Source organism: Microtus oregoni, unplaced genomic scaffold (assembly GCF_018167655.1).
Source record: "Microtus oregoni isolate MIOR12 unplaced genomic scaffold, Mior012 000009F_ref0000495, whole genome shotgun sequence".
Taxonomy (NCBI): Eukaryota; Metazoa; Chordata; class Mammalia; order Rodentia; family Cricetidae; genus Microtus; species Microtus oregoni.
In genome coordinates this window covers 21,115,036-21,140,213 of record NW_024543068.1, presented here as the reverse complement: position 1 = coordinate 21,140,213, position 25,178 = coordinate 21,115,036, and the positions used below count along the sequence as shown (strand labels likewise).

Genomic DNA, 25,178 nt, shown 5'->3' with positions numbered 1-25,178 from the left:
CATTGGCATTCTATGGTCTGTTTATCACTGCAGCTGTTAAAGACCTTTGTGAGTGGAACAGAGGGGACAAGAACTCAAACCCCATCAAGGCCCTTGCAGCCTCTGGAGACTGAGAACCTAAAGCAAGCATCACATAGCAGTTTTCCCTGTCCACCTCAGTCACTTCCTGTGAATTAGATCAGTATTCCCCAACACTGGACATAGTGTAGCCTGGGCCATTTGCCATCTCAGGGAGACGTGCGTTGGAAGTCTTAAATGGAAGAGTTAACTAGCATCAAGGTTAGTTCCTATGCAATAAGACAAGAATTTTAGTTTTTGAACCTTCTGTTGTTTCTCCATCTTGAGGGTCTCTTCCTTCTCATGACATCTTCCTATCACTCTCAGGAGGGCCACCCTTGTAAGTTTGCTACCCCACTACTCTCAAGTCAGAATGGCTGTAGTTTATGTTCCTAGGGCAACAGCCACTCCCACAGAACAGGAATTGTTAAAAGAATCTTGAATTCCACGGGCAATCTCCCCTTCTTGGCAGAGACGCCCTTCCTCTTGCTTTGGAAAGTGTTGTATCTTACTTCTTCTACAATTCCCTCTATATCCTGACCCTCTAAAACTGGGGGATCCTGTGCTCCCTGATTTGAAGACTAAGAGTCCTCTGATGTGACTACTGATCCACTGATGTTGTTTTCCTCCTAAGACCCAGAGAAGGTATCTTTTTAGAAATAGTTTGTAAGTGAAGAACAAAGGACCAAATCTGATGCATCATTTTTAATCTCTTCTGTCTAACTGGGTTTCTGGTCAGGACCAGAGAATAACCCTAACTGTGCTTTCAAGAAGAAGAAAAGGGGATGGTTCGGGGGGGTTGTATTTCCTTTTCTGTCAAGTTAGGCATCAAACTGCTTTGAAAATTTTCCATCTTACTGTGTACATGGGAATTCCATGTGCCCCTCATGTATTCAAAGCAAATAAGCCATTGGTAATGAAAATATTTAGAATATGGTACATTTCTTTTAGTTCCCACTTCTGATAGGATAAGTCCCCTTATTGTGGAAAATAAGACAGATGACTTCGGTGGAGACTAACGGGTTGTCCCCCGTTGCTGTGAGCATGGGAACAGGTGTGTGCAGCGAATATAGTTACTCTTTTCCAGCCTGCAGCTAAAACTGTGGTTAAATATTGTTTTTTAAATACCAAGAAGGATTATGCGTTAGCCAGAAACTGTGTCATTTCAAAAGACATTTTGCTTCCTATGAAGCCCACCAGAGCGATAGCTAGACTCACTTTTGAAGTCTGATTTTGTTTTTTAATCTCACCATACTGTTCCCTAAACATTAGAGTCCCTGGCAGGTTCTGGTTAGCTTTGCCACATTCTGCGAACTCCTACTGCTCTGAAAGCTTCAGACTATACTCATGAAGTGCAGAGCACTGACTCTAAAGGGCAGCAGGGAGGATGTCACACTGGGCAAATACACCATAGTGTCAAACAATGTGCTCTGTGCCTTCAGGATCAGGCCTGTCACCATTGTTTGTGGGGAGCGCCACGTGCCTTTCATAGTAGCGTGGTAAATATATGGGGTCAGCAAGACGGCTCGGTAGGTAAAGGAGCTTGCCTTGCGAGCCTGGTGACCTGAGTTTGATCCCTAGGTCCCACAGAAAGGTATAAGGTGCATGCATGTGCACAATTCTGAAACTTTATTAAATGGTGTACGTGACATACCAGTAATTTCATAAGACTTAGAAACTTTGTTAGCAGGCTATAAAATGCTTCCCGGAATAAGCCCCCTAGACTAGAAATAGGAGCATAAGAAGCTAAGAGTGTTTAATTAGACGTGTACCCCAAGCCCTGCTGAGGCGCCCTGAGTCTAGTAGAGCAGGTAAATTGGGCTCCAGCATGGCAAACTTTGCTGTCTAGCTTTTAAATATAAATACGGGTGATATTTGGAATATAACAATATTTGGAAGTTGTGTTTATTTAGAATACAAATGTAAAGTACAGGGATATTCAGGGACCTGTAAGATGGCTCAGTAGGTGAAGGCCCTTGCATGCCAGGCCTGGCAACCTACTTCTGATCCATGAATACACATAGTGGAAGGAGGGAACTGCCTCCAGCACGCTGTCCTCGGGCCTCCACCAGGACAATCCCCACTCCTCTGCATACACACAATACATACAAAGTAATATGAATTTTATTATTAAACAAAGATTCTGTTTCCTATTGGAATCTGTGGGTAGAGTCTCTGCATTATATTGGAACTTGTGACGGGTTAGATGGTAACAGATACAGCTTGCTTGTTCCTTAGATGGTAACAATGACTCTTCTTTGGGGCAATGGGTGTTATTTTATAGGTTGTCATAAAACAGACAGCTGAATGTGATGGCGAAATAGAAAATCTGAAACGGATGTTAAATAATTATTCAGCTGAGTTCTCCCCGGAACATGTGTCACGAGAGCAAGTTGCTGGCCTGCCTTCATTACAGGTAGGTCCGGTTCACTCATCTGTCCGTTCATCCAGAGACTCTGGCTTTAGCCGTGGGGTCTAGAATCTTTGGTAGTACGACAGTGGTATGCCTGACATCTGTCTTACAACGGGAGCTCTTTTCTTTCCATTCTTATTTCAGAAAATGGTGGTTCTGTGGTGTCATCCATATGCCTTTATGACCCCTAAACTTTAGATCTAGTCCTAGAAACCACTTCTAAACCCTGGGGTGGAGCTTCTAAGGTGCCCACACTCTCAGCTGGGTGCGTCTTGGTTTGCATTTTCTCTGTTTCCAAGGAGCTGAGGAGGTTTGGGTACCCTGGCCTAGTGTATTGGAGTAGGAGTCGTGCTGGCTGGACTACAGGGGTAATGAAACTCTGACCATGGTTATAATGAGGGATCTTAGATAGCAGGCTGTAGTTTTAGTGCTATAAAACTCTCTGGGTAGGGCCTTTCCGGTCTTTGGTTTTATATTGGCATATCAGTATTGAAACAGTGCGATAGAGTCCAAGGGCAGGAGATGTTTTTCCTGCCATCCAGTGGGCATGTGCAGGCAGTTAATGTGGTTCTCAAGACAAGGCTTGTCATCCGCCAACTGGGAGACCGAGGGCAACTTGTTTAAAAGTTAAGAGGCTCCAAGTGACACAGCCCATTACTGCTGAATCAGTAGTACAGGCTGAGAGTGAGTGACTCAGTAGGATGCGGGTACCTGTACCATCCACCTGTACTTTGTGTAGTATGGTACTACGCCTGTAGCGTACCGCCTGCACTACAGGACCATTTGCCAGTCGGGTAAGGGGCTAGAGATTTAAACACATAAAGAGACACACACAGAGACACGAGTCAGCCTTGAAACAAGAATGCCCCCTTTGTTGTGCTCTGGGCAACTTATATAGGACTTTGGCCACGCCCCAGCTCTCAGGTCTTTTAGCTGCAGACCCATCAGAAACCACTCCCCTGCCATCAGGGTCTTGTGCTCAGAGCAGCTGCAAACACAGGAAAACAAGTTGTTTCATTCAGAGCAGCTACAAGCATAGGAAAACAAGTTGTTTACAGGAAATTCAGGTTCTGGGTATCCACAGTCCCCAACAGGTACCATGTTTCTTCAAACACCTCAGAACTCAGGACTTTAAAGAGCTTTTGTTGTGTAAATAAAAATAAAGGAAAGCACACATAGGACAAGTCTTTGGGGCACATCACACAACACAGGCGCATGGCCTACATGAGCCCTGGTAGACGGAGGAGACAGGGAGAGCACCTGGCTGGCAACATTAGGACAGAAGGGGCAAATAGAACTGACCCAAGAAAAAGTAGAGGTCTTTCTTAGCACTTCCAGATGAGGTCTTTCTTAGCACTTCCAGATGGTTTGCTGTAACTGTGATACTCATGAGATGGACCAACTACAGTGATTTGCTCAAGAGCGTAAAGCTGATCTATTTTTTGGGGTTGATGGTGGCAGACAAGGTCTTACTGTTGTAGACCAGGATGGCCTCCAATTCACAAAGATCTGCCTGCCTCTGTGTCTGCCTTCTTGAGTGCTGGGATGAAACACATGAACTTCATGTTTTCATGGGTGTTTTGTTGTTGTTGTTTTTTTTTGGGGGGGGGGTCGAGACAGGTTTTCTCTGTAGCTTTGGAGCCTGTCCTGGTGGAACTAGCTCTTATATACAAGGTTGGCCTCGAACTCACAGAGATACACCTGCCTCTACCTTGAGTGCTAGGATTAAAGGCGTGCGCCACCACTGCCCAGCTATTGTTGTTGTTTTTTTTAACACTACACTGCAACTCAACAAACAGGAAGTAGGGCTAACCGTGAGTGGGATCTGAGGCCTTGTCAGGGTGGTCTTCATTTTCTTACTTTGGTCCCTCCCCTCTGTGCTCTGTGCTCTGTGACTGTGTCTCCTAACCACAGGTGATGTTATCATTCCGCACTGGGTCGTTTAAAGAACACTGCCTTAGTCACGTGTCACTTCCAAAGTCCCTGTGTTTCCACAGTCAGTGTGTACCATCTGCTTCTTGAGAGAACTCGACTCCCATTGAAGCGCATACGGTTATGAGCTCTTATTTCATGTAAAAGTAATGTTCTGTGAGGAAAAGCTCACAGCATACACAATTCCTAGTACTTTTCAGTCATTGTACCTGGGACACAGCACAATGGTTTACACACACCTCCCATTTTGTCCCCCTAATGTTAAAGGTGTGCTTTCAGGTGTGCGATGTGGGGACTGACCACGGGGCATCGCCTATGCTAGGCAAGCACTACTACTATGGACCCCCAACATGTATGTCTTCATCAAGGACATTTTAAAATGAGATTGGCAAGCTTTTCCTACCCTATAATTGGTGTCACCTACCTCAATTCATAAAAGATGCCACCATTCCTTCTGTGCCCTCGGTATAAGTGCCAACACGGTGAAAATGGTCAGTAACATTTAAGCAACATTATGATTTTAACGTCGGGAGCTGTGGTTCTCAGCTTTGGACACCACTAGTAGCTCCCAGGGGGCTATGGATACTGCTGTGCAGATGGTGGCTTGGTGCCTGTCTGTGCCTACATAAACCAGGTCGCTGTTTCCCTGAGTTTATTCTAAGGGCTGTGGTATTGCTTTTGCGGGGGGCATCTTCAGCTGATATGTGACATTCATTAAAAGTGGAACGTGAACCATAGTTAGCTCAGAGTTAACTCTGCCAGGAGGGAACTTTCCCTGCAGGTAAAAGAAGAGCATTAGTTCAGCCATGCATGCCAGAGCCCATGAGTCATAGGAAAGCATGGGTTTGGCTCTGTCACTCACTAGCTGCAACATGACAGAAATTGCCTTCTTACTCTAGACTTCAGAACTCTCTCTTATGTGTAGTGATATGTTATTGTGTGTGTGTGTGTGTGTGTGTATGTGTGTGCGCGCGCGCACGCGTGTGTAAAATTTGATGATTTGGGGGATAGTGAGGTAACTTGGTTGGTGACTGTGCTTCTGAGCCTGGTTTCAATTCCCAGATCCCACATGAAAACAAAACAAAACAACAAAGACAACATGTTGCAGCATGTGCTTGTAATAGAAGCCTGAGGAGGCAGAGGCAGGGAGATTCCTGGACCCTGTTGGCCAGTCAATCTAACTTACTTGTTGGGTTCTAGCCAATAAGACTCTGTTTCAAAAAATAAGATTGATAGACTGGGTATGGTGGCACACAGCTTTAATCCCAGCATGCCAAAGGGAGAGGCAGACAGATCTCTGAGTTTGAGACTTGCCTGGTCTACATAGTGAGTTAGCCAGTTACATAGTAAGATCCTGGGGGTTGTCTGGTTTTGTTCTTGTTTGTTGTTTGTTTGTTTTTAAGGATGGATGACTCTGAGGTTGACTTGGCACATGTGTGCACATGTATCCATGGACATACATCCATACACAATTTAATGATTTAATGAATATTGAAAGCAGAGTTTAGGGGAGATGTCTTAGAAGTGTGTGTGTGTGTGTGTGTGTGTGTGTGTGTGTGTGTGTGTTTGTATGTGATGGAATTAATGATAACACACATGCTAAGCAAGCAAGCACTCTGCCACTGGAGCTACACCCCAGGCAGGGAGAAATTATGAATGACTGCAAGGTTTCTGAAAAGGAGCTCAGGCGAAGGGTGCTGGAGGGTCAGAATAGCCATCACCCACAATTCCTACTAAATCCAGGATTCTATAATTCCATAATCCTGATAGGCAGACAGTGGGCTTTTCTGTATCTAGGAAAACTTACTTGTACATATTAATAATGGTTCGTGAAGTAATGTTATATAGCTTGGAATCATCTGTCCATCCATCATTCCCAGAGTAAATGTCACTGCAAATAAGTTACCATCTTTTAATTGATTAATTTTTTTGGATGCTTAGAATGTAGACAAAGTAAACAAATGAGTAGTATCAAAGACTCTTCAAAGATAATGAAAAATTAGGTGTCTAATTTTATCTTGGGGCTTTTCAAATGCTAGTCTTAAGACTCTCCTGTATCTGCAATACTCTGTGTGCAAAGTGGGATGTATGTGTTCATCAAAGTGCTGGCTTGTGGGTTTTGGCCTGGGGATTCTGGTTCTGTGAGTCCTGTGGTTAGCTACTATGGCACAGGCTCCCTGCCCTGGCTACACATCAGTCACCTGTGGGCCTTGTTACAAGTTCCCATGCTGTCTGCAGCCCCCAGACCCTCTCCTGCCTTGCCAGGCCTGTGAGGAGTTAAGGAACCCTACGGGTTAAACATCCTACACAGGTGCTTCCACCGTGCCAGCCAGGGAGAAGAACCATACTGTACCAGGAAGTAGCTGCTGGGTTTACAAAGCCCAAGTAGCCTCAGACCAGGGCAGTAAGTATCCTTTGTCCTAAAGGACACTGGCTCCTGAGAGCATCCAGAAGTCTCCAGTTTCCCTCAAGTGATGCCCACAACTCTTTCTGTACAGGGAGAGATGGAAGGGTTGGAGGAGCAGATTCTGAATCTCAACCAGAAGAAGACAGACCTGCTGGTGGGCTTGAAGGCGGCTGTACTGAACCTTCATGAGCACCTGAAGCGAGAGCATCAAGAAGGAGGAGAGGGAGATGAGCTGCCCTCAGAAGAGGGCGGGGTTGCCGAGCAGGGCGTCTCAGGCAGGAAGGTAGGTGTGACTTTTGCTTAGGGCTGGTCTCACATTCCAGGGGAGAGTGAATGGGTAACTTTCCACCGGAGCCACCTGCGATGTCGCCGCCCACAGTAAAGGAATTTTTTAAGTGGAAATACTCCACTCGAGGTCGTTTACTAGTGAGCTCGGATCCTCAGGGCGTGTCTGCCCTGGACCCTACCCAGCATTCTTACATCTGAGCTCACCTGAAGACAACGCTTATGAAATTCCACACACCTGTGGGAGGGCATCACTTCTGAAGCATCTGCCTCAGACTAGTCACCCCATGGCAGACTCAAACGTGGTTCAGCATGGGAGACCACTCTGAGTCTGCATCCAGGAACTACACTCCAGTTGTTTGGGGGTGGGGCCGTGGGGATCATGCAAATGAAAGGGATTCCACAGGCAAGATGTTTGGCCGGGAGAACCGAAAGGCACAAGGCCCAGAGACTTCGGGCGTGGGTGGACATTTGGGACAATGCATAAAGATTTAGTTACTCAAAAATGCAAGCAGGCCAGGATGCGATGCTAGTCCGCAGCCTGCCTACAGGCGATCCTGTGCTCTGCTTTTAGCTGACCAGAACAAGCTCCATGTCCTTCCTGCCAGTGGTCAAGGAGGAGGTGGAAGAAAGCTCCGTGAAGAGTGAAGTAAGGAAAACCCTTTTTTTTTCTGTTTTTTTTTAAAAAAAGTATTTATTTTATTATTTTTTAAATTATTTGCCAGGGTTTGTGGGGTGTGTGTGTGTGTCTTCAGAGACCAGGGGTGCCTGATCCCCTGGAATTGTGTGTGTGTGTGTGTATGTGTGTGTGTGAGTGTGTGTGTGTGTGTGTGTGTGTATACATACCCATGACATGAATAAAGGTGCCTTCAGAGGCCAGGGGATCCCCTGGAACTAGAGTTACAGACCCAAGAATAGGTGCTGGGAATCAAATCAGTCCCTGCAAGAACACTACATACTATTAATTGCCGAGCCATCTCTCTAGCGTCCGGGGAAACAGTCTTCTTGTTAAAACTGGCAAGGACCACATCTCTAAGTGAATGTCAAAGAAGACAACTGAAAACCTAAGACTTTTAAAGTTAATGTTGATTTTTTTAAATTGAGACCGAAGTACTTAGTCGATTATTAATATTGCTTGGTTCATCTAAACCCGCTTTGCCATGGGAGAATGGAATAAGTCTAACTCAGAGGTGCTTGTTTGTGTAAAAGAGTCCTCTTTTATGTTCACACTGCCGAATGTTCCTCTGGAACTTGGCGAGAATGAGATCTGGTGTGGTTTTTAGCAGATAGTTGTTTTGCATTGTCTGAGATTTGTTTTTGTTTTAGAGTGGTATTGTCAAGAATATGAGCTGTATTTGCAGCTAATATAGTTGATCCTTACTGCTTCGTTGTGAGTGATTGAAAAAGACTTAACCTTGGCACCAGTTTGCATTTCAAAACTCAAAACCCAGTGTTGCTCCTCCTACGCTCAAAGAAGAAGCTAGCAGTAGTTTATAGGACTTAGGTATGACCACAAGACAGTCTTTGCTCATTTCGTAGATGATTTCATGGCTCCATTGTCACACAGGGCAGACCTTTTGTCCTGCTGAGTGTCACTAGTATCTGGTATAATGAGTTGGTGGGAAGGACAACAGTTTACTTTGTACTCTAACCACTAGATAGCTTCAACTTCACGGTCTAATTATATCCTTTTGTGGTGGAGAAACTGCAAGCCTGGAAGAAGACCCAGGGCCCAAGCGAAGAAGACACATACGTGTTTTCATTTCAGGTTTTAAAAGCTTCGGAGCTGATATACGCAGAGAATTTGTCTTTGACAACATCGAAGATTACATGTTCATCCAATTGCAGGAGAGCTCCTGACAAGAAAAATAAAATGACCCCATTTAAGCTTACAGTTACAAAAACTGATCAAATTTTGATTAATCCCCTTTGTGGGACATGAGCTTATTACTCTTTAATAAAGAAAACTGTGGATTGTGTTAGGCTCAATAGAAGCATCCACATTTGGAGACATGATTTAGTTCAGGAATTATATGGAGCACAGGGTAGGAGGAGAACAGGGCCCATGGCAAAGTTGCCCAGTAGGTGGAGTCTTGTTTGAAGGAGCTGAGTAGCGCTCTGGTGATGAAAAGGAAATATTTCCCTTTGCTGACCGATTGGCCACTGTCTTAGGATGGACATGGGAGGGCAGAGCCACCGTCTGCATCCTGGGCTCTTCCGTGGAAGCATAGCAAGGACCTGGAGGAGGATGGGGCATCCTCAACCTCCGCCACCATTGTGCAGGTAACTGGGGGAGTCACCCTGGGGGTTGTCATAGCTCTTTAATGCCTGAGCTCTCTCCCCAAGATCCTCTTTATTCACCTGGCCCTCAGCATCTCCAAGTCTTCATTCACAGAGGCCCGTATGAAGACTAAAAATAAGAGATAGCAAATCAGAAGATTTGTTTGAAGAAATGGTTAGATCAGGAAAAGCTTCTGTTATGTTTTTTTGACAAAATTATACATGCTTAGGATACAGAGGATGATGCTTTGAAATATGGCTGGATTGTGAAATGGCTAAATCAAATTCATTTATATATGCATTACCTTACATATTTATCATGAGTTTATTGAAATACAATGATTTTAAAGAGTGAATACTGTTGCCTTTCTTGCCTAGTTTTTTGTTGTTTGTTTGGTTTTTTTTTTTTTTTTGAGACAGGGTCCTATACACACATGGTTGACATAATCTCACACAGGTATATACACATAAATATAATAATATAATAAGATAAATAAGCCCTTTTAAAAATACTACAGCCAAAAGACTTTCAAAGATGCATTCACAGTGAACTAACCGATGTACCCGGCTTCCCTAGCAAGCAGGCAAACTGTAAGTGAGCAGCCGAGGAAGAGGGGATTCCTGGCAGCAGGAGCTGATTTTGTTTTCTCCACAGGAGGCAGATGGGAGAATTAGCACCTGTGACGCTTCCATGGCGCATATTATTGCACCAGACTCGGGAAGCACTGAGCCAGGCCCAGAACCTTCCCCGAGGCTCAGCCAAACTGCAAAGGTAAGACCCTGCCTGTCACCTGCAAGCTGGCTGCTCAGGTTCCCAGGCCGGCACCCACTGTTGTCTGACTTCTGCAATGCTTTGTGTGTTGAGCCCCCAGCGAAGGCCAGCGTCCTCACATATGCTGTCCTATCCCGCTGCGATTTTACCGTCTTTTATTTACATTTCCCACTTGCTCATCGATTGTCAGCCTGAGGTAGTTGTTGAGTTAATGACTAAGTGTTTAATCTGTGCACACAACACATAGAGGCGGTGAAAATGGAGAATAATGCGTATTGATCAAGGGATTGTTGAGAAAAGGCATTTATGCTCTTTGTTGCTTAACCATGAGATTCTAAGAGGCAAGTTAAAACCTACCTTGTGTTTACAAAGGGGGATCAGATTCAGAGGGTAAACTACAGGAACTACAGAAGCGAGTAAGGAGTTGCCCCAGAACATTCCCTTCCAACTTCCTAATTTGAATCCCACCGCAGTTCTCAAGAAAGGTCCCCGCAGGCCGCTGTTTCTAGGCTGGACCTGCTGGTTGAGTTGAGTGGACCTGAAGCTCCAAGGATCTTACTACATAGCTCCAGTTCTTTATGTCTCCTGATTTAGAATCTTGAGCGTTTAACTGGATGGTTGTCAACTGTGAATTAAATGCTTCTGTTTTCTTCTTAACACAGCTTTTGTGGGGTCGTTGGTTGGTTTGGTTGGTTGGTTGGTTGGTTGGTTTCTTGGTTGGTTGGTTTCTTGGTTGTTTGGTTGGTTGCTTCTTGGTTGGTTGGTTGATTGGCTAGTTGATTGGTTGGTTAGATTCTTGGTTTGTCGGTTGGATGGTTGGTTGGTTTCTTGGTTGGTCAGTTTCCTGGTATTTGGTTTCTTGGTTGATGATTTCTTGGTTGGTTGGTTGGTTGGTTGGTTGGAGGTCAGTCGGTTGGTTGGTGAGTTGGTTGGATTCTTGGTTGGTTGATTGGTTGGTTTCTTGGTTGGTTGCATAGTTTTTGGTTTTTTGGTTTTTTATTGTTGTTTTTTAGATAAGCTCACTGTATTTCAGACTGACCTTGGATATGCTGTATTTCTGACTTAAGGTCCCCAGTGCTAGAGTTGCAGGCTTATACCCCCACACCCAGATCATGATAGTTTCTTGGAAAAGAGAAAAATCTGTTAAATGTCACCTCTGGCCACTGCCGAAACAGCTCTTTGGTGATTCCTAAGCTCTTCTTTTTCCTGCCTGGAGCCATTTCCATCTTATTTGCATCCCCTCCTCAGGAGAGGGTCCCCATAGAGATGGCAGCCCATGTCATTGGTCATGTATCAGCCTCAATCTCTTATTTTAGAAGTTAAGAGCTTTGACCAGGTAAAAATTACAGTATTCTTGAGAAAATTTTGAGTCATTTCTTATCCATGTTTCATGAAAATAACTATTTGATACAGAAATATGTGACTCTAAGTCTTGTGTTAGATCTTTGTGTATGCTGTTAGGCGTTGTAGTAAAGGCCGTTACTGCAGTTACGAGATGTGTGGAAGATGTGCAGGCATTTTTGGACTTGCACATATTAATATTTGAAATATTAAGGATATGTTTAAAGAAGATTTTGCCATGAAATGCAGCCATAGTCAGAAAATTAAACTTGAGATTGAAGTGAAGTCCTTTCCTGTAGGTCAGAACTTTTGAGCTTCCACTCAAGACTCTTTTATGCCTGAGGTTTTACTCAACCTGGGCGCACAGGTGTATAGAATAGGTCAAACATCGGGTATTTACCGATATTAACTCGCAAATGTATTTTAAAACAGTTCTTTGAAGGTGAAGGAGATGGCTCAGTGGGTAAGAGCTCCTGCTGAGGAAGCACAGGTTTCTGAGTTTGAGTCCCCAACACCAACACAAAAAGCCAGATGTGGCTATACACGCTTATAACACTGGCTCTGGGGGTAGAAACAAGAGGATAGCTGGGACTGCTATCTTCAGCTTAGCTCCTACTCCAGTGAGAGACCCTGCCTCAAGGGAATGAGGTGGAGAGTGATAAAACGGGACACACAACGCTCCTCCTCTGGCCTCTACATATACATGTATGTGCGCATGCACACTAAAATTTTTTTAATATTTATTTATTTATTTATTTATTTATTTATTATGTATACTGTCTGTGTGTATGCCTGCAGGCCAGAAGAGGGCACCAGACTCCATTACAGATGGTAGTGAGCCACCATGTGGTTGCTGGGAATTGAACTCAGGACCTTTGGAAGAGCAGGCAATGCTCTTAACCTCTGAGCCATCTCTCCAGCCCCACACTAAAATTTTTTTTAAAAAAATCCCCACAATTTTTTTGGTATACATATGGTTTTACCATTAATAAAATATGAAAGCAAATTTTCATGCTAGTGAGATTTACATACTTGATTATTGTTACATAAAGAATGCATCTTGAGCTGGACTGTGCAGGATGCAGCGCATCTTCACACTTTCTAGAGTTTATATTTTATTTCATCATAGTCGATGCGGAGGGCTGGTGTGTAGCTCGTTTGGTGGGATACTTGTTTAGTGTATAAAGCCCTGACTTTGATTCCATCACTTCATAAAACCTTCATATTGGCATACACTGTAATTTCAGCACTTGGGAGGCAAAGGCAGGAGGATCAGGTGTTCGAGGTCATTCTCAGCTACAAAGTAAGTTTAAGGCCAACCTGAGTTACAGGAGACTGTTTTGAAAAAAAAAAATAGAGTCTAAAGAGATGGCTTAGTTGGTAAAAGTGCTTACTTGTGCAAGCATGAGGACCTGAGTTCAAATCCTCATCAACCATAATTTTTCTTTTTAAGGCATGGCTTACATACCTAAACCCCAACATTGGGAGTTAGGAATAGGCAGAATCAGCCAGCATAGCCAAAATGGCAAGTTTCGATTGGGAGACCCTGTCTCAAGGCAATAAACCAGAGAGTAGTAGAGAAGATACCTAGCATCTTGTACTCTCCTGTGTGCATATGCGTGGGCTAACACACCTGCACACATATGCAGGTACAACACACGCACACAAACACACATTAGAAGATAAGAATGGCATTGGAATTTTGATTCCTGGTTTCCATGGGGGCATTTATCATAAGTGATTTGGATTTTTATCAAAAACCTTTTCCAAATCTATGAAGATGATTATGAGGTTTCTATTTTTTTTAAATCTGTTCTTGTGGTTTGTTATGTTTCTTGATTTATGTATTTGAGCCATCTCTGCGTCTCTGAAATGAAGCAAACTTGCTCACAGTAACTGATAGTTCTGATGTGTTCTTGAATTTAATTTGCAAGTTTTCTGTACCCTTGTTCATTACGGAAATTTGTCTAGAATTTTCTTTTTGTTGTTGCTGTTATTTCTGTCTGTTTTAGTATCCGGGTCATGCTAGCTTCATAAGAAGATCTTTGTGGCATTCCTTGTGTTTCTGGTTTTGGATTCATTTGCTAAGCATTGATATTAGTTCTTCTATAAAGGTCTGATAGAAAGCACCAAAGTCATCTGCCCAGGAGTCTTCAATTGAGAGACTTTTGTTTTTACTGCTTTTGTCTCATGTCCTGTTATATATCTGTTCAAATTTCTATCTCATGTTGGTTAAATTTGATAGATTATATCCATCAAGAAATTTGTTTATTTATTTTAGATTTTCCAATCCAGTGGACTATAAATTTTTTAAAGGTATTTCCTAATGGTTTTCTGAATTTCATTGGTATCTTTTGTAATCTCTGTTTCTCTCACTCTGATTTGGCTAAGATTTTTGTCAGTTTTGTTTAAAACTTTTCACAGAGCCAACCTTTTGATGCTGGAGAGATGGTATAGCACTGTCCTTCCAGAGAACCTAAGTTCAGTTCTCAGCACCCGTGTTGGACAGCTCACAACCACCTGTAACTTCAGCTCCAGTGAGATCTAACACTTGTGATCACTTTGGGTACTGCCATACAAATGTGCATGCCCACACAGAGACTTGCACACATATACACAGTTATAGCATCAATTCTTCATATTGCTTTTGCTTATTTCCATTTCATTCATTTCTAGACTGGTCTTACATTTCTTTGGGGAGAGGGTAGTTAAAGGTAGCCTGAGGTAAGTTGATTAGCCCTGGACCTCGGCATTCCAATTTCTAATCAAATGGTCTTTGCAAACACAGCTTCTCTCCAGGAGTTCTGGTTCACAAACCATTATGTTGGCGTAAGAGCAGAAAACTTGGTACAGTAACAATACGGAATTTATACCATTCAGTGGCATTGAGTCTGTGCCAAGGTGTTTGGGGGGCATTTGTTGGTGTTGCGTATGGTGACGACATGTACATTGTTATGTGCATGTTGTGTGTTCCAGAATCAAGGCTTCAGTGAGATCACCTGATGTGAGCTGGACATATGTATTCTAAGTTGCATATTTGGAAACCAGAGGACAGTCTTTGAGAGTTGGGTCCCGCCTTCCACCTTGTTTGGGTTTTGTTTTGTTGGTTTAAAGCCAAGGGAGCCATGCTTTATTGATCGGTAGAGAAGTGTTCTAGGCGGCAGGAATGGTGTGGCTTCAGCCTTGTTGAATCTAGTCTCTCTTAGCCATTAGCTTCCTGACAGCCTTACTGACTTGCCTCCACCTCTCCCTAGGAGTGAGCGCTGGGAATACAGATTCATGCTGCTGCATCCAGCTTTTTAGGTGGGGCTTAGGGGTCAAATCAGGTCATCAGGCTTTTAAGGCGATCATTTGTACCCACGAAGCCATCTCCCTAGCCTCATTTCATGTTTGATTTTTTTTTTATTGTTGTTGTTTTATGTTTGATTTTTTTTTTTTGGTAGTTCTGTGTTCAGAAACCTTTTATGTTGCCGGATTTTTCATAACATATACATTCGTTTGTGGGACTTCACTGAGGATCACAACCTGTACATTATGGTCACTTTAGATCAGTGACGTACCAGAGCAGATGTCTAACTTGGATGCCATAGAGTTTGTGAAACCGTGGGGAGAGACAGATTTGTACATTGCAAAGTGCAATGCAATCAGCGATTGTATTATGGTTCTACTTAGGTGTTGGCTCCGGCAGTTTAAATAGACTCAAAGCAAAGCTTGTGTTTCCTCATCTGTACTTGGGAACAGAGGATTTGTGGTGTGAGATAAGGATCTGGTTTTGGCACCATGTCCATTGATTAGAAGTAATACCAATAAAAGACAGGAATCATTCATTATCAGAGAGCCTACAGAATTCTTATCTGGTAGCAAACACTTGTGGCAACATATTTTAGCACCAAAATGCAATATATGAAACATTCGCTGAAATAATTTCTGTCTCCGGGGTTTAGGACTAGCAAATAAAGCAGGGTTGCTGTTTCAAAAAATTACTGAGGACTTCTTAATATATTTTCTGCTGCCCGTAATAGGTTTCTCCTCCAACTCAGTAAAGCCAAGATTGAAAAAGTATAGCAACGGGTCGATTTGAGCAAAGCAACTCTCAGGGCTGGAGAAGCTGCTCCCACAAACAAAAGCAGGGAGATTATATAGGTTATAGGCCAGGAGATGATGACGTGTCTGCCCTCCACAAGCTGGGTATGGTCAAAAACTTAAATGCTGGGGCGGAGCAGGGGGTACGACTGTGACTTGGGTGGCTGGCAACTTCAGGAGTGGAAGCTGCAACAGCCTCCAAGAATGCGGAACTGGGCTTTTTGGCACCTTTTCTTTGTTCGGAGACTCTGGGTGGTTGGGGCTTTGAGAGGAGACTGGAATGGGATTTTCTGGATAATGCAGGGGCCAGAGCCCTGTGACCTTGTGCTAGTGGCCCACCTGCCCTTCTCAGATATACTTTGGTGGGATGGGAGGCTATGAACTGATTGCCGTCCTTCTGCTCAGGGTTCAGATCTTAAAGTGCGACCTTAGGGGATGCTTCTACATGAGAATCCCGAGGCCATTTCCAGCTCTTCTGAGGTTGCATGTAATTGGTTTTTTTCCTTCTGCCCCCACCACCCCCCTTTGGACTCTGTTCAGGTTTAAATAAAGGCTACATTAGTCACCCACCTTGCTCACTTCCTCAGTAAGTAAGGTAGTCAGAAATAGAACAGCTTATACTGCAGCTTAAAGTTTCGGCCTGCCAGAGGTGGTCAAATAAAATTTTGAGTAAATTAAGAGGAGGATAGTTTTTTACAGGTTCACCCGTTGGTATTAACAGACGATGCCAGCAAAAAAGGAGATCTCACTGTCTTTGCCACTAAGGTGTAGTCATACCCCAAAACCTGGAAATAGCGAATCAGTTATTTATGTAACTGATCAGTTATATAAGCAGGCTAGAAACTGATGTCTGACAGTCATTCCCACAGATTTTTACCTTAACAAAGACCACTGAAGCCCGGAGCAGGGGTGGGCCTGGTATGGGAGGCTCAGGGAAAATACTGGGAGAAAAAGAAGGCATCCTTCAGAAGGTAATCATTGAAGGAAGCTATAAATATAGGTAGACGGAGGCAGAGAAAATCTGTTGGTTTTATTTGTTGTGTTGTTGTTGTTTGGGGGATTTAGGGGTGCTGGGGATCAAACTTAGGGCCTCTCACATGCCAGGCAAACCCTACCACTGAGGATGCCCCCAAACCTAAGAAATAGCATTTTACTAGAAAAGAACAAACCCATGTAAAGTTAGCGGTGAGTCAGGAAAATTATGACCCCTCCAAGGTTACACTTTTGAGGTAGGAAGTTATGTTTGTGAGCAGCTCCTGTTGAAATTCTGTCATTTGTCCCAAATTATGCTTTATTAGATAGATGCTAACAAGTTGGCACACAATCTTCAGTGGGAAATGTTGCAATTGGTTTTAATTCTAGTTAGCACAGAATGTATGGAGACAGAGTGTTTTTACAGATCACAATGCAAATCTGTATTCCTGAAGGGATTTTTCTAGAAGGGCCAATGTCCTTGAGCATTCTGGGAGAGGGTAGGAAGAGGGTAGGTCCTGCAGTGTCAGGCAAGTCTGCCATGCTAAAATCATCCTTACCTCCACTCTGAAACTAACAAATACATCTGGGAGAAAGTTTGCTCTTGTATTGGTGAGAAATCCAGTGGTTTCAATACACAGAGGATATATCACGCTTGTATTCAAACTTCACATTAACGCCGTCCGTTCTTTGCGAGTCTAGGAAAGCAAAAACCATTTTAGGGTTTTCTCTCTGGAGGGAGGGAGAAAATGTGCGTTACTCCACCAAGTCCAATACCGGACCCAAGCTGTTTTGACTAGAGAGTTTAGATGGCTAAAGAAAAAACAAAAATCGACTCTTGCTGCTTGAGAGGATGTTACAGTTGTGTGGCAGGTTGCAGTATTTTATTAGCCCTGCTGGCATGTTTGTTTTTGTTGTGGTGGTTGGGTTATTGTTTTTGCTTTGGGGGTCTTTTGATTGTTTATTTCTATTTGCACGGGGTGCACAGCGGTGTGAGCCTTGCCTCATCATCGGTGTCATACGACTTTAAGCCCTGGTCAGTTCCAGGTGTTTGGGACACACACCCTCACACACACACACTCTCATCGGCCTCCCGGGGATTGCCACTCTCCACCTCTGTGCCCGGGAATACTGTACCTGTGTACATGCAGACTGGCTGCCTGGAAACCTGGCCCGGCAGGTCACGTGGCAGTTGCTATGAGTGTGGAGGTGCATTTTTCTTTTCTTTCTTCCTCCTTCTTGTCCTTATTTTGTTCCGTTTAATGGGAGGGAAAAGGATTGCAAGTTCCCAGGTCTTTCCAAGCCCCAGGTAAAAGCCTTGGATTCCTGGCTTCTCACTGCTGGATTACCTTTGGCTTCATTTTAGGGTGCCACACCTCCCATTGAGGCTTCACCTCTGGACTTTCCTCACGAGCAAGGTGCGTTTGAAGTCACCGTGGAGAGAAGTAGGCCTCAGCCGGCAGAAGTCCTCCATGTCTGCAAGACCCAAGTGGCCGAGCTGGAGCTGTGGCTGCAACAAGCCAACGTGGCGTTTGAGCCGGAAACATTAGACCCAGACATGCAGCAGGTGGTGGAGCAGGAGCTGGCTGGGTGCCAGGTAAGCCGGCCAGGCAGGAGGTTAGGGTTTGCCTAGTCACCCATCTCCTGCCAAGATGGGGCAGATTGCTCTTAAAGTGACAGTATGTGTCTCCCATGCCTCTGAACTCACATTTATTTTGGCCTCAGCTCGTAGTTTTCACCATTGAATCTTTGAAATTCTTAATGTAGTCAGTCCCTTTGAGGGGACAGACGTGAGTAACAGCCCAGAATCCAGAATCCAAAACCAGCCCCGCCGTAGTAACTGTGAGCGTGGACCAGTTTGCTTTTCCACCTTATTTTTCCCCTCCAGCAGAGTAGGTTAGCACACAGAATTCTTCTGAGAATTGGATGAGATGAGCTCACGGTGTCTGGTATTAAACTGTGCTTGACATTTGCTGTCGTTTTTTTATCTACGGTCGCAAGGGTTGCGTATGACTAATTAGCTCATCAGAACGAAAGTGAACGTCATAACGTGCAAGATTTTCGAAGACCCGCCTAAGAGAGCTTTGCGGACGGGCGTGTCAGCCCCATGTGCTCCTGGCTGGGGAGGAGTGAGAACATCAACTTCTTTGTCTGAAGTCACCCCGAGGATAGCTCGCCAGCTCAGTCCAAAGGCTGGGCACTCTGTCTCTCCAGGGAGGGGCTGGGATGACGACACCTCAGCAGTGTGGCTGCTGTCACAACAACAGAGCTTTGCTGGCTGCTTACGGTGGCCTCTCGCCAGGCTGTGTCCAACAGACCAGCCTCCGCCTCCTACCAGGGATGGAGACATCTCCCTCCTGTCTCAGTGTCCCTCAGGCACTGGCCCTGCCACCAGAAGCTCCTCCTACAAGAACCTGTCCCGGGGTTGGGGTAGCCCAGCCTCCTCCCTTTCATCAACCTGGAACTACTTGCAAGGCGGGGGGGGGGGGGGGGGGGGGGTGACGGGGCTGGGGATAGTTCTGTTAGTCAGTTGTAATAGTTGGTCTACCCAGACACTGGCTTTCTGATCGACCTCCCTGGTGATGAAGTTAAGCACAGCAACAGATCAGAGCTGCACTAAGTTGTACCTCAAGTGTCCCCAAGCTCCATAAGGATTGCTATCAACCAGATAGACCTCATGCCCATGGCTTGGTCACCACCAGAATGCCCATCCTCTTGCTATTTTGCACCCATTTTGAAGAGTGGGGGACACTGCAAAGACAAGACATGCCCACCAGGTGGCAGTAGCACCCAATAAGGTTGCTGTGGGCAGACCTGGGGGAATGTGACTCTACCCATCAAGTTCTTCATAGACACTAAAGGTGGAAGTGGGGAGAGTGGATTTCCAGATTCCTTAGGCATCTGTCTACATGATGTCCCAGGACAATGGATCCAGAGGGCAGCAGAGGCATTTTATAAACTTGTCTTACTCGCAGTGTATCTAACAGATGGAAGATATAGCTTTCAGGCTCTCAATGGCTGAAAATGTGCTTTGTTTGAACTACATTTAAAGGTTATATAAAAATTTGGGTTTGGCAGTGGTGGCCTTTGAACCTTTTCAGCCAGTAGGTGGGTTGCTTGCTCAGCACACATGAAGTCCTATCAGAACAGAAACAGGAAGGTCAGGAGTTCATGGTCATCCTTGGCTACATAGTGTGTGGCCAGCCTCGGCTACTCGATCCCCTGTCTCAAAACAAATGCATAAAATAGGTGAATTCAAACAGCAATTTTGTTATTCTTTTGTTCACATTTGTAAAAGTTACAGACCTCCCAAGGAGACTAGAAAATCTGATCCTCTACTATCTGGTAGTTTTGTCTGATTGAATCAACAATTTGGAAGGTCACTTGGAAGAATATAAAATGTTCTTTTCCTTTGATTTAATAATGCCTCTAAAATAAAACAAATCAAAAGAAAAACCAAGGTCTCACCAGGTAGTCCCAGCTGACCTAGGGCTATTTTGCAGAGCAGGCTAACCTGGGACTCCCAGAGATCTGCCTGCCTCTGTCTCCCAAGTGCTGATTCAGAAAAATAAATATAAAAAAGAAGGAAGGAAAGTGGGGAGTAGATAAAAATAGAAAAATAATTTTATCATTTTTGTTGTTTTTATTGTACTATACATTTTTCTCAGCTCCCTTCTTCCCCTTCCCCCTTCTACCCTGTCCCATAACTCCCATGCTCCCAGGAGATCTTGTCTTAGGGGAAATAAAAAGAAAGAATATATTTGCTGGCCTCAGTAGTTCATGCCTTTGATCTCACTACTCAGAGGCAAAGACAGGTGGATCTCTAAGCTCAAGGCCAATCTGGTCTACAAACTGAATTCCAGGTCAACCAAGACTACTCAGTGAAACCCTATATCAAAAATAGGAAAGAAAGAAAGAAAGAAAGAAAGAAAGAAAGAAAGAAAGAAAAGATTGTGCCTCAAAAAATTTGGGCTGGAGAGGTGGTTCAGCAGTTAAGAGCACTAGCTGTTCTTCCAGGGAGCCTGGGTTTGATTCCCAGCACCACATGGTGGCTCACAAACCATCTGTAACTCCAGTCCCAAGGGATCCGATTCCCCCTTCTGGCCTTGGAGGGTGCTGCATAGTACACAGATCCACATGCAGGCAAAACACCCATACACATAAAAAATAATAATAATACAATTTAAAAGAAATCTTCAAGGTGGTAACAGAATTACGACAGCATTAATTAGTAAACGGGAGATCTGGAAACAGCTTGAGTAAAGCAGAGCAGCCGGGGGCTAAGCGAGTCACAGAATATCAGCTTACAGCTGTTGAAATGGTCGCTGGGGAGCGTCAGCCGTAAACACATCAAATATTTGCCTAATTCCACTGCACGGGTAAACAAGCCAGCGGACAGTTGTGGTTGCCTTTGTGAAAGGCCACCATTGAGGCTCTGAAAAAGCCACGGGGATGCAGTCAGTAGCTTTCTGGAGTAGAGGGCTGACAAGATACATTACTGGATAATCTGTTTGGAGGTAGAGTGTTTCTTGAACAGAACGTGGTCTTAGTCCCAGGTTGGGTTTTATGCCATTGGCTTTGGTGCTAGAATGTGGGGTGTGCGCAGGGCTGCTGACCCTGTGCCCAGCCAGTTGGCATGGTTGCATAGACGCCTGAGCTTTGAGAGAGTGTAGAGTCTGTTGAGGAGGAACGCAAAGAGCCTGACTATTTGGAAATGCACTTTCTGCAGCCGATTTCCTTTTAGACTCGTGTAGATCAGTTGGTTGTATCAGTCACTAAGCATTTTAAGTTCCAAATTACTTCTGTGTTCTTTTGATCTTTTGGAGGTTCGATTGGCTTGAGGACGAGGAAGAAATAAGCAAGGGGAAGAACCTTCAAATAAGTGTGTGGAATTCTTTGAGTTCTCTGTTTGACACTTGGGCTACAACAGAAAAGATTAGAAAGATGGGGGAAACATTCAGGGTTTTCCTCTTAATCTCATGCTTGTATAGTCTACATGATCTTAAGCCCAAAGCACATGGATTAAGGCAAAAATACACGGAGTTAATTGACTGATTCCTCACAATAAATTTAGAAAGTAAATTCTGCCGTTTTCTCCATTCTAAAGATTACCTGAGGGTACACAGGTAGGGACCCTGGATGAACGTGGCTTCTGTGTGGCCACTCTATTGAGCATCCGTGTTGTCAGCCAGCAGGAAGCGCTGGGCGTCATAATCCGTAGTGTTTTTAGGGGTGACTACAGGGTTGCTTAGTGCGACATCTTCCATCAGGGCTGATTTAGTCACACCCCTTCTTCTCAGCTTAGAATCATGTCAAAATTTGTGTTTCTCCAAGGTTCCTTCCGTCTAGTTTCTGGGACTTCTTTTATATTCTGAGGCAAAGAAAGCAAATCTCACTCATTTTGGAGACTAATACTTGTTAGAGGCCGACGTTATGGGTTGGCCGTGTGCTCAGCAGTAGGCAGCATGCTACGTATGCACAGGGCCCCTGGTTCAATCCCTACCCCACCCCCTGAAACCCACTGTGGATAATTCGGTGATGTTCTCTCTTAGGCAATGCTGACGGAGATTGAGCACAAGGTGGCTTCTCTGTTAGATACCTGCAAAGACCAGGGCCTGGGAGACTGCGGAGCCACTCAGCAAGAGGCCGAAGCCCTTTCCTGGAAACTCAAGACTGTGAAGTGCAACTTGGAAAAGGTCCAGATGATGCTTCAGGAGAAGCACAGCGAGGACCAGGTAAGGGAGCTGCGTGGACATCCTAGAGCCTGCTGGCAGTACTCTGGGTGGGGGTGGCAGTGCAGACACACCATCCACGTTAAAGAGTCACAGATGTTTTAAAAGGAGCGAAAGGAGAGGACGCACGGGCTTCTGGGATCGCACTTTCGTTCCACTGTGCAGGTTTCCAGGCCTAGGTGTGCCTGTTGGTGGCTGCAGGTTGACTTGAGCTGATTCCACGAGGCTGAGGATTCTATTGATTTTGAGCTTTGATATAGAAAAATTTTTCATAAGGAAGAGCGTATTTAAAAGGAATTTTTGGGGGCCAGCAATATGCCTTTGGGGGTCAAAGAGGTTGTCCTGCATCCCTGATGACCTGAGTTCAACACCCTGAATCTATGATAGAAGGAAAAAGCCAACTTCCACAAGTTGTCACCTGCTTACCACAGCACGCGCGCGCGCGCACACACACACACACAGAGAATAATAAATAGATTTAATTTTTCAATAAAATAAAATGAAGGAATTTTGTGACTCTAAATGAAGATGAAGCCATTGTAGAAAACATATAAATATATGTAGATAAGATAAACATTTTATATCTGGACTTTGAATGTAACTCAGTTGTTAGAGTGCTTGCATGCATGAAGACCTGGGTTCAATCCCTGCCGCAGCGGGTAGTCCTGGCACAGGGTAGGTGGAAGCAGGAAGATCAGAAATTCAGGGCCCTCCTTGGTAATATATCAAGTTAGAGAACACCGTGTCAAAAAAAAAATCAAAATAAATTGATGGTGCACACCTTTAATTCCAGCACTCAGGAGACAGGTGGATCTGTCTCTGTGAGTTCAAGGCCATACTGGTCCACATAACAAGTTCCAAGCCAACCAAAGCTACATAGTGAGACCCTGACTCCAAATAAATAAACCAACAAATAGACAAAATATCATAAAATAAGGATTTACTTCATAAAGACAAAAATCTGTTTCCAGGGCACTTTTGTTACTCATTTAGAAATATATATTTATACTGCCCAGACTATCATATAGTTCAAGTGTCCTCATGACATCTAAAGCATCTTAGAAATGGATCTCACAGTAGAAGATTTGCATGAAAGCTTATGAGTGATTTCACTGGGGACTGAGATTCATAGGGTACATGGGCTATGTGGTTTCTCTGTCATGCCGAAGTTTTCGTCTTTTAAAAATATGTAGCTGGGAGGTGGTGGTTCATGCCTGTAATCCCAGCACTCGGGAGGCAGAGGCAGGTGGATCACTGTGAGTTCGAGGCCAGCCTGGTCTACAAGAGCTAGCAAACCTGGTCTACAAAGTAAGTTCCAGGACAGCTAGGGATACTTATATAAGAGAACTTTAATTTATAAACATAATACTGCCCCTTTAGGTTTTTTGGGGGTTTTTTTGTTCATTTTGCTTTGTTCCTTAAAAAAGATAAATTTCCTGACTTTTGTAAATTCCTTAGGCAAATTAGATTGAGTACGTAAGACAATTATCTCACTAAATGTAGTAGTCTCAGAAGTTGATATGAAATAAGCGCATTGAATTATAGTAAATAACAGTGCTGCTATTTACTCTGTGTTGGTAGCTCAGATCACTGCGTCTTTTAAAATCAGTCTGCCATCATGGAACACATATATGTTGGTTTGTGTGTTGGTTTTCCAGCATCCCACCACTGTAAAGCAACCATCAGAGTCCCACACCGTCTTCCAGCCAGTCAGCTTTCCTGAGTTTGAATCCGTCATAACTGAAAGGCCACAGTTCAGCAAACAGAAGGACGTTCCCCAGACACAGGTAACTCCTGTTCTCTCAGTTGGAGGGATGGGAACTAAACTTTCTGGTTGGTGTTTCTCTTTGGACTAAAGCCTGAGCTAGCATTGGAAGGCTGCATTATGACTGAAGTATGGGTGCTGGGGCCTGCAGGGTCTGCACAGTAAGCTATTCCACTGGGGATAGAGCCTTGATCCTTCATTAGGTTACCCCCCCTTTCCCCTCCCCCCCTCCCCTTCTCCTCCTCCTCCTCCTCCTCCTCCTCCTCCTCCTTCCTCTCTCTCTCTCTCTCTCTCTCTCTCTCTCTCTCTCTCTCTCTCTCCCTCTCTCTCTCCAAGACAGGGTTTCTCTGTGTAGCTTTGGAGCCTTTCCTGGCACTAGCTCTGTAGACCAGACTGGTCTCGAACTCACAGAGATCCGCCTGCCTCTGCCTCCCAAGTGTTGGGATTAAAGGCGTGCACCAGCACCGCCTGGCAGTTTGCATCTTAAACCAAGTGACCACCGTCAGGGCAAGCTTAGCTCTTTATTGACTGCTCTGCTTTGATTGTTGTCTCAAAGCATGTTCACTGGTAATTTTTTCATATGCGTCCAATATAGTTTAAATAACATTTGGCTGTTAAGTGATTATTTTATAGTTTTGTTTATTCACTTTCTCTTTGGGGTTTGTTGTTTGTTTGCAATGCTGGGTTTGAAACCCAGGACCTACCACACGTGAGGCCAAAGCTCCCTCGGTGAGCCACAGACACAGCTCCTAACTGAGTTTTGGGGGCATAGATGGTAACAAGAATAAGCAAACACAAAAGAAAAGTGGTAATGACTTGAGGTGATATAAACTAGATGATTTCAACAGAAGACATTCAGGGTGCTAATTGAAAAACTAGATCAGTTAAACCATTTGAATTGTGTCCACTTACAGGTTCTGGCGTTAAAACCATTGGAACAGAAAGATTTAATTAAGTTCACAGAATTCAATGCCAAGAAAACATGGCTGCAGTATTGCCAACAGGATAAAGATGAAAATCAGGAATCAGCTCCGAGGTAAAGCATTTTTCAAATTCTCTAATTATTTTAATGTGTGTGGGTGTTTGGCCTGCCTGTATGTCTGTGCACCATTGCCTGTCTGGTGCCTGAGAAGGCCAGA

At 44.3% G+C, this 25,178-nt stretch overlaps 1 protein-coding gene across 2 annotated transcripts in view; it reads left to right on the top strand.

Moving 5' to 3' along the window:
* The window catches only part of Syne2 (spectrin repeat containing nuclear envelope protein 2), a 135,599-nt gene that overhangs the window by 23,479 nt on the left and 86,942 nt on the right, over window positions 1-25,178 (top strand). For both annotated transcript variants that reach the window (XM_041658050.1, XM_041658049.1), the window contains exons 12-20: window positions 2,342-2,473; window positions 6,901-7,092; window positions 7,669-7,743; window positions 9,267-9,377; window positions 10,030-10,146; window positions 17,909-18,139; window positions 22,095-22,277; window positions 23,933-24,061; window positions 24,954-25,075. In XM_041658050.1, coding sequence (XP_041513984.1) covers window positions 2,342-2,473; window positions 6,901-7,092; window positions 7,669-7,743; window positions 9,267-9,377; window positions 10,030-10,146; window positions 17,909-18,139; window positions 22,095-22,277; window positions 23,933-24,061; window positions 24,954-25,075 — 1,292 coding nt within the window. The remainder of the gene's footprint in view (window positions 1-2,341; window positions 2,474-6,900; window positions 7,093-7,668; window positions 7,744-9,266; window positions 9,378-10,029; window positions 10,147-17,908; window positions 18,140-22,094; window positions 22,278-23,932; window positions 24,062-24,953; window positions 25,076-25,178) is intronic.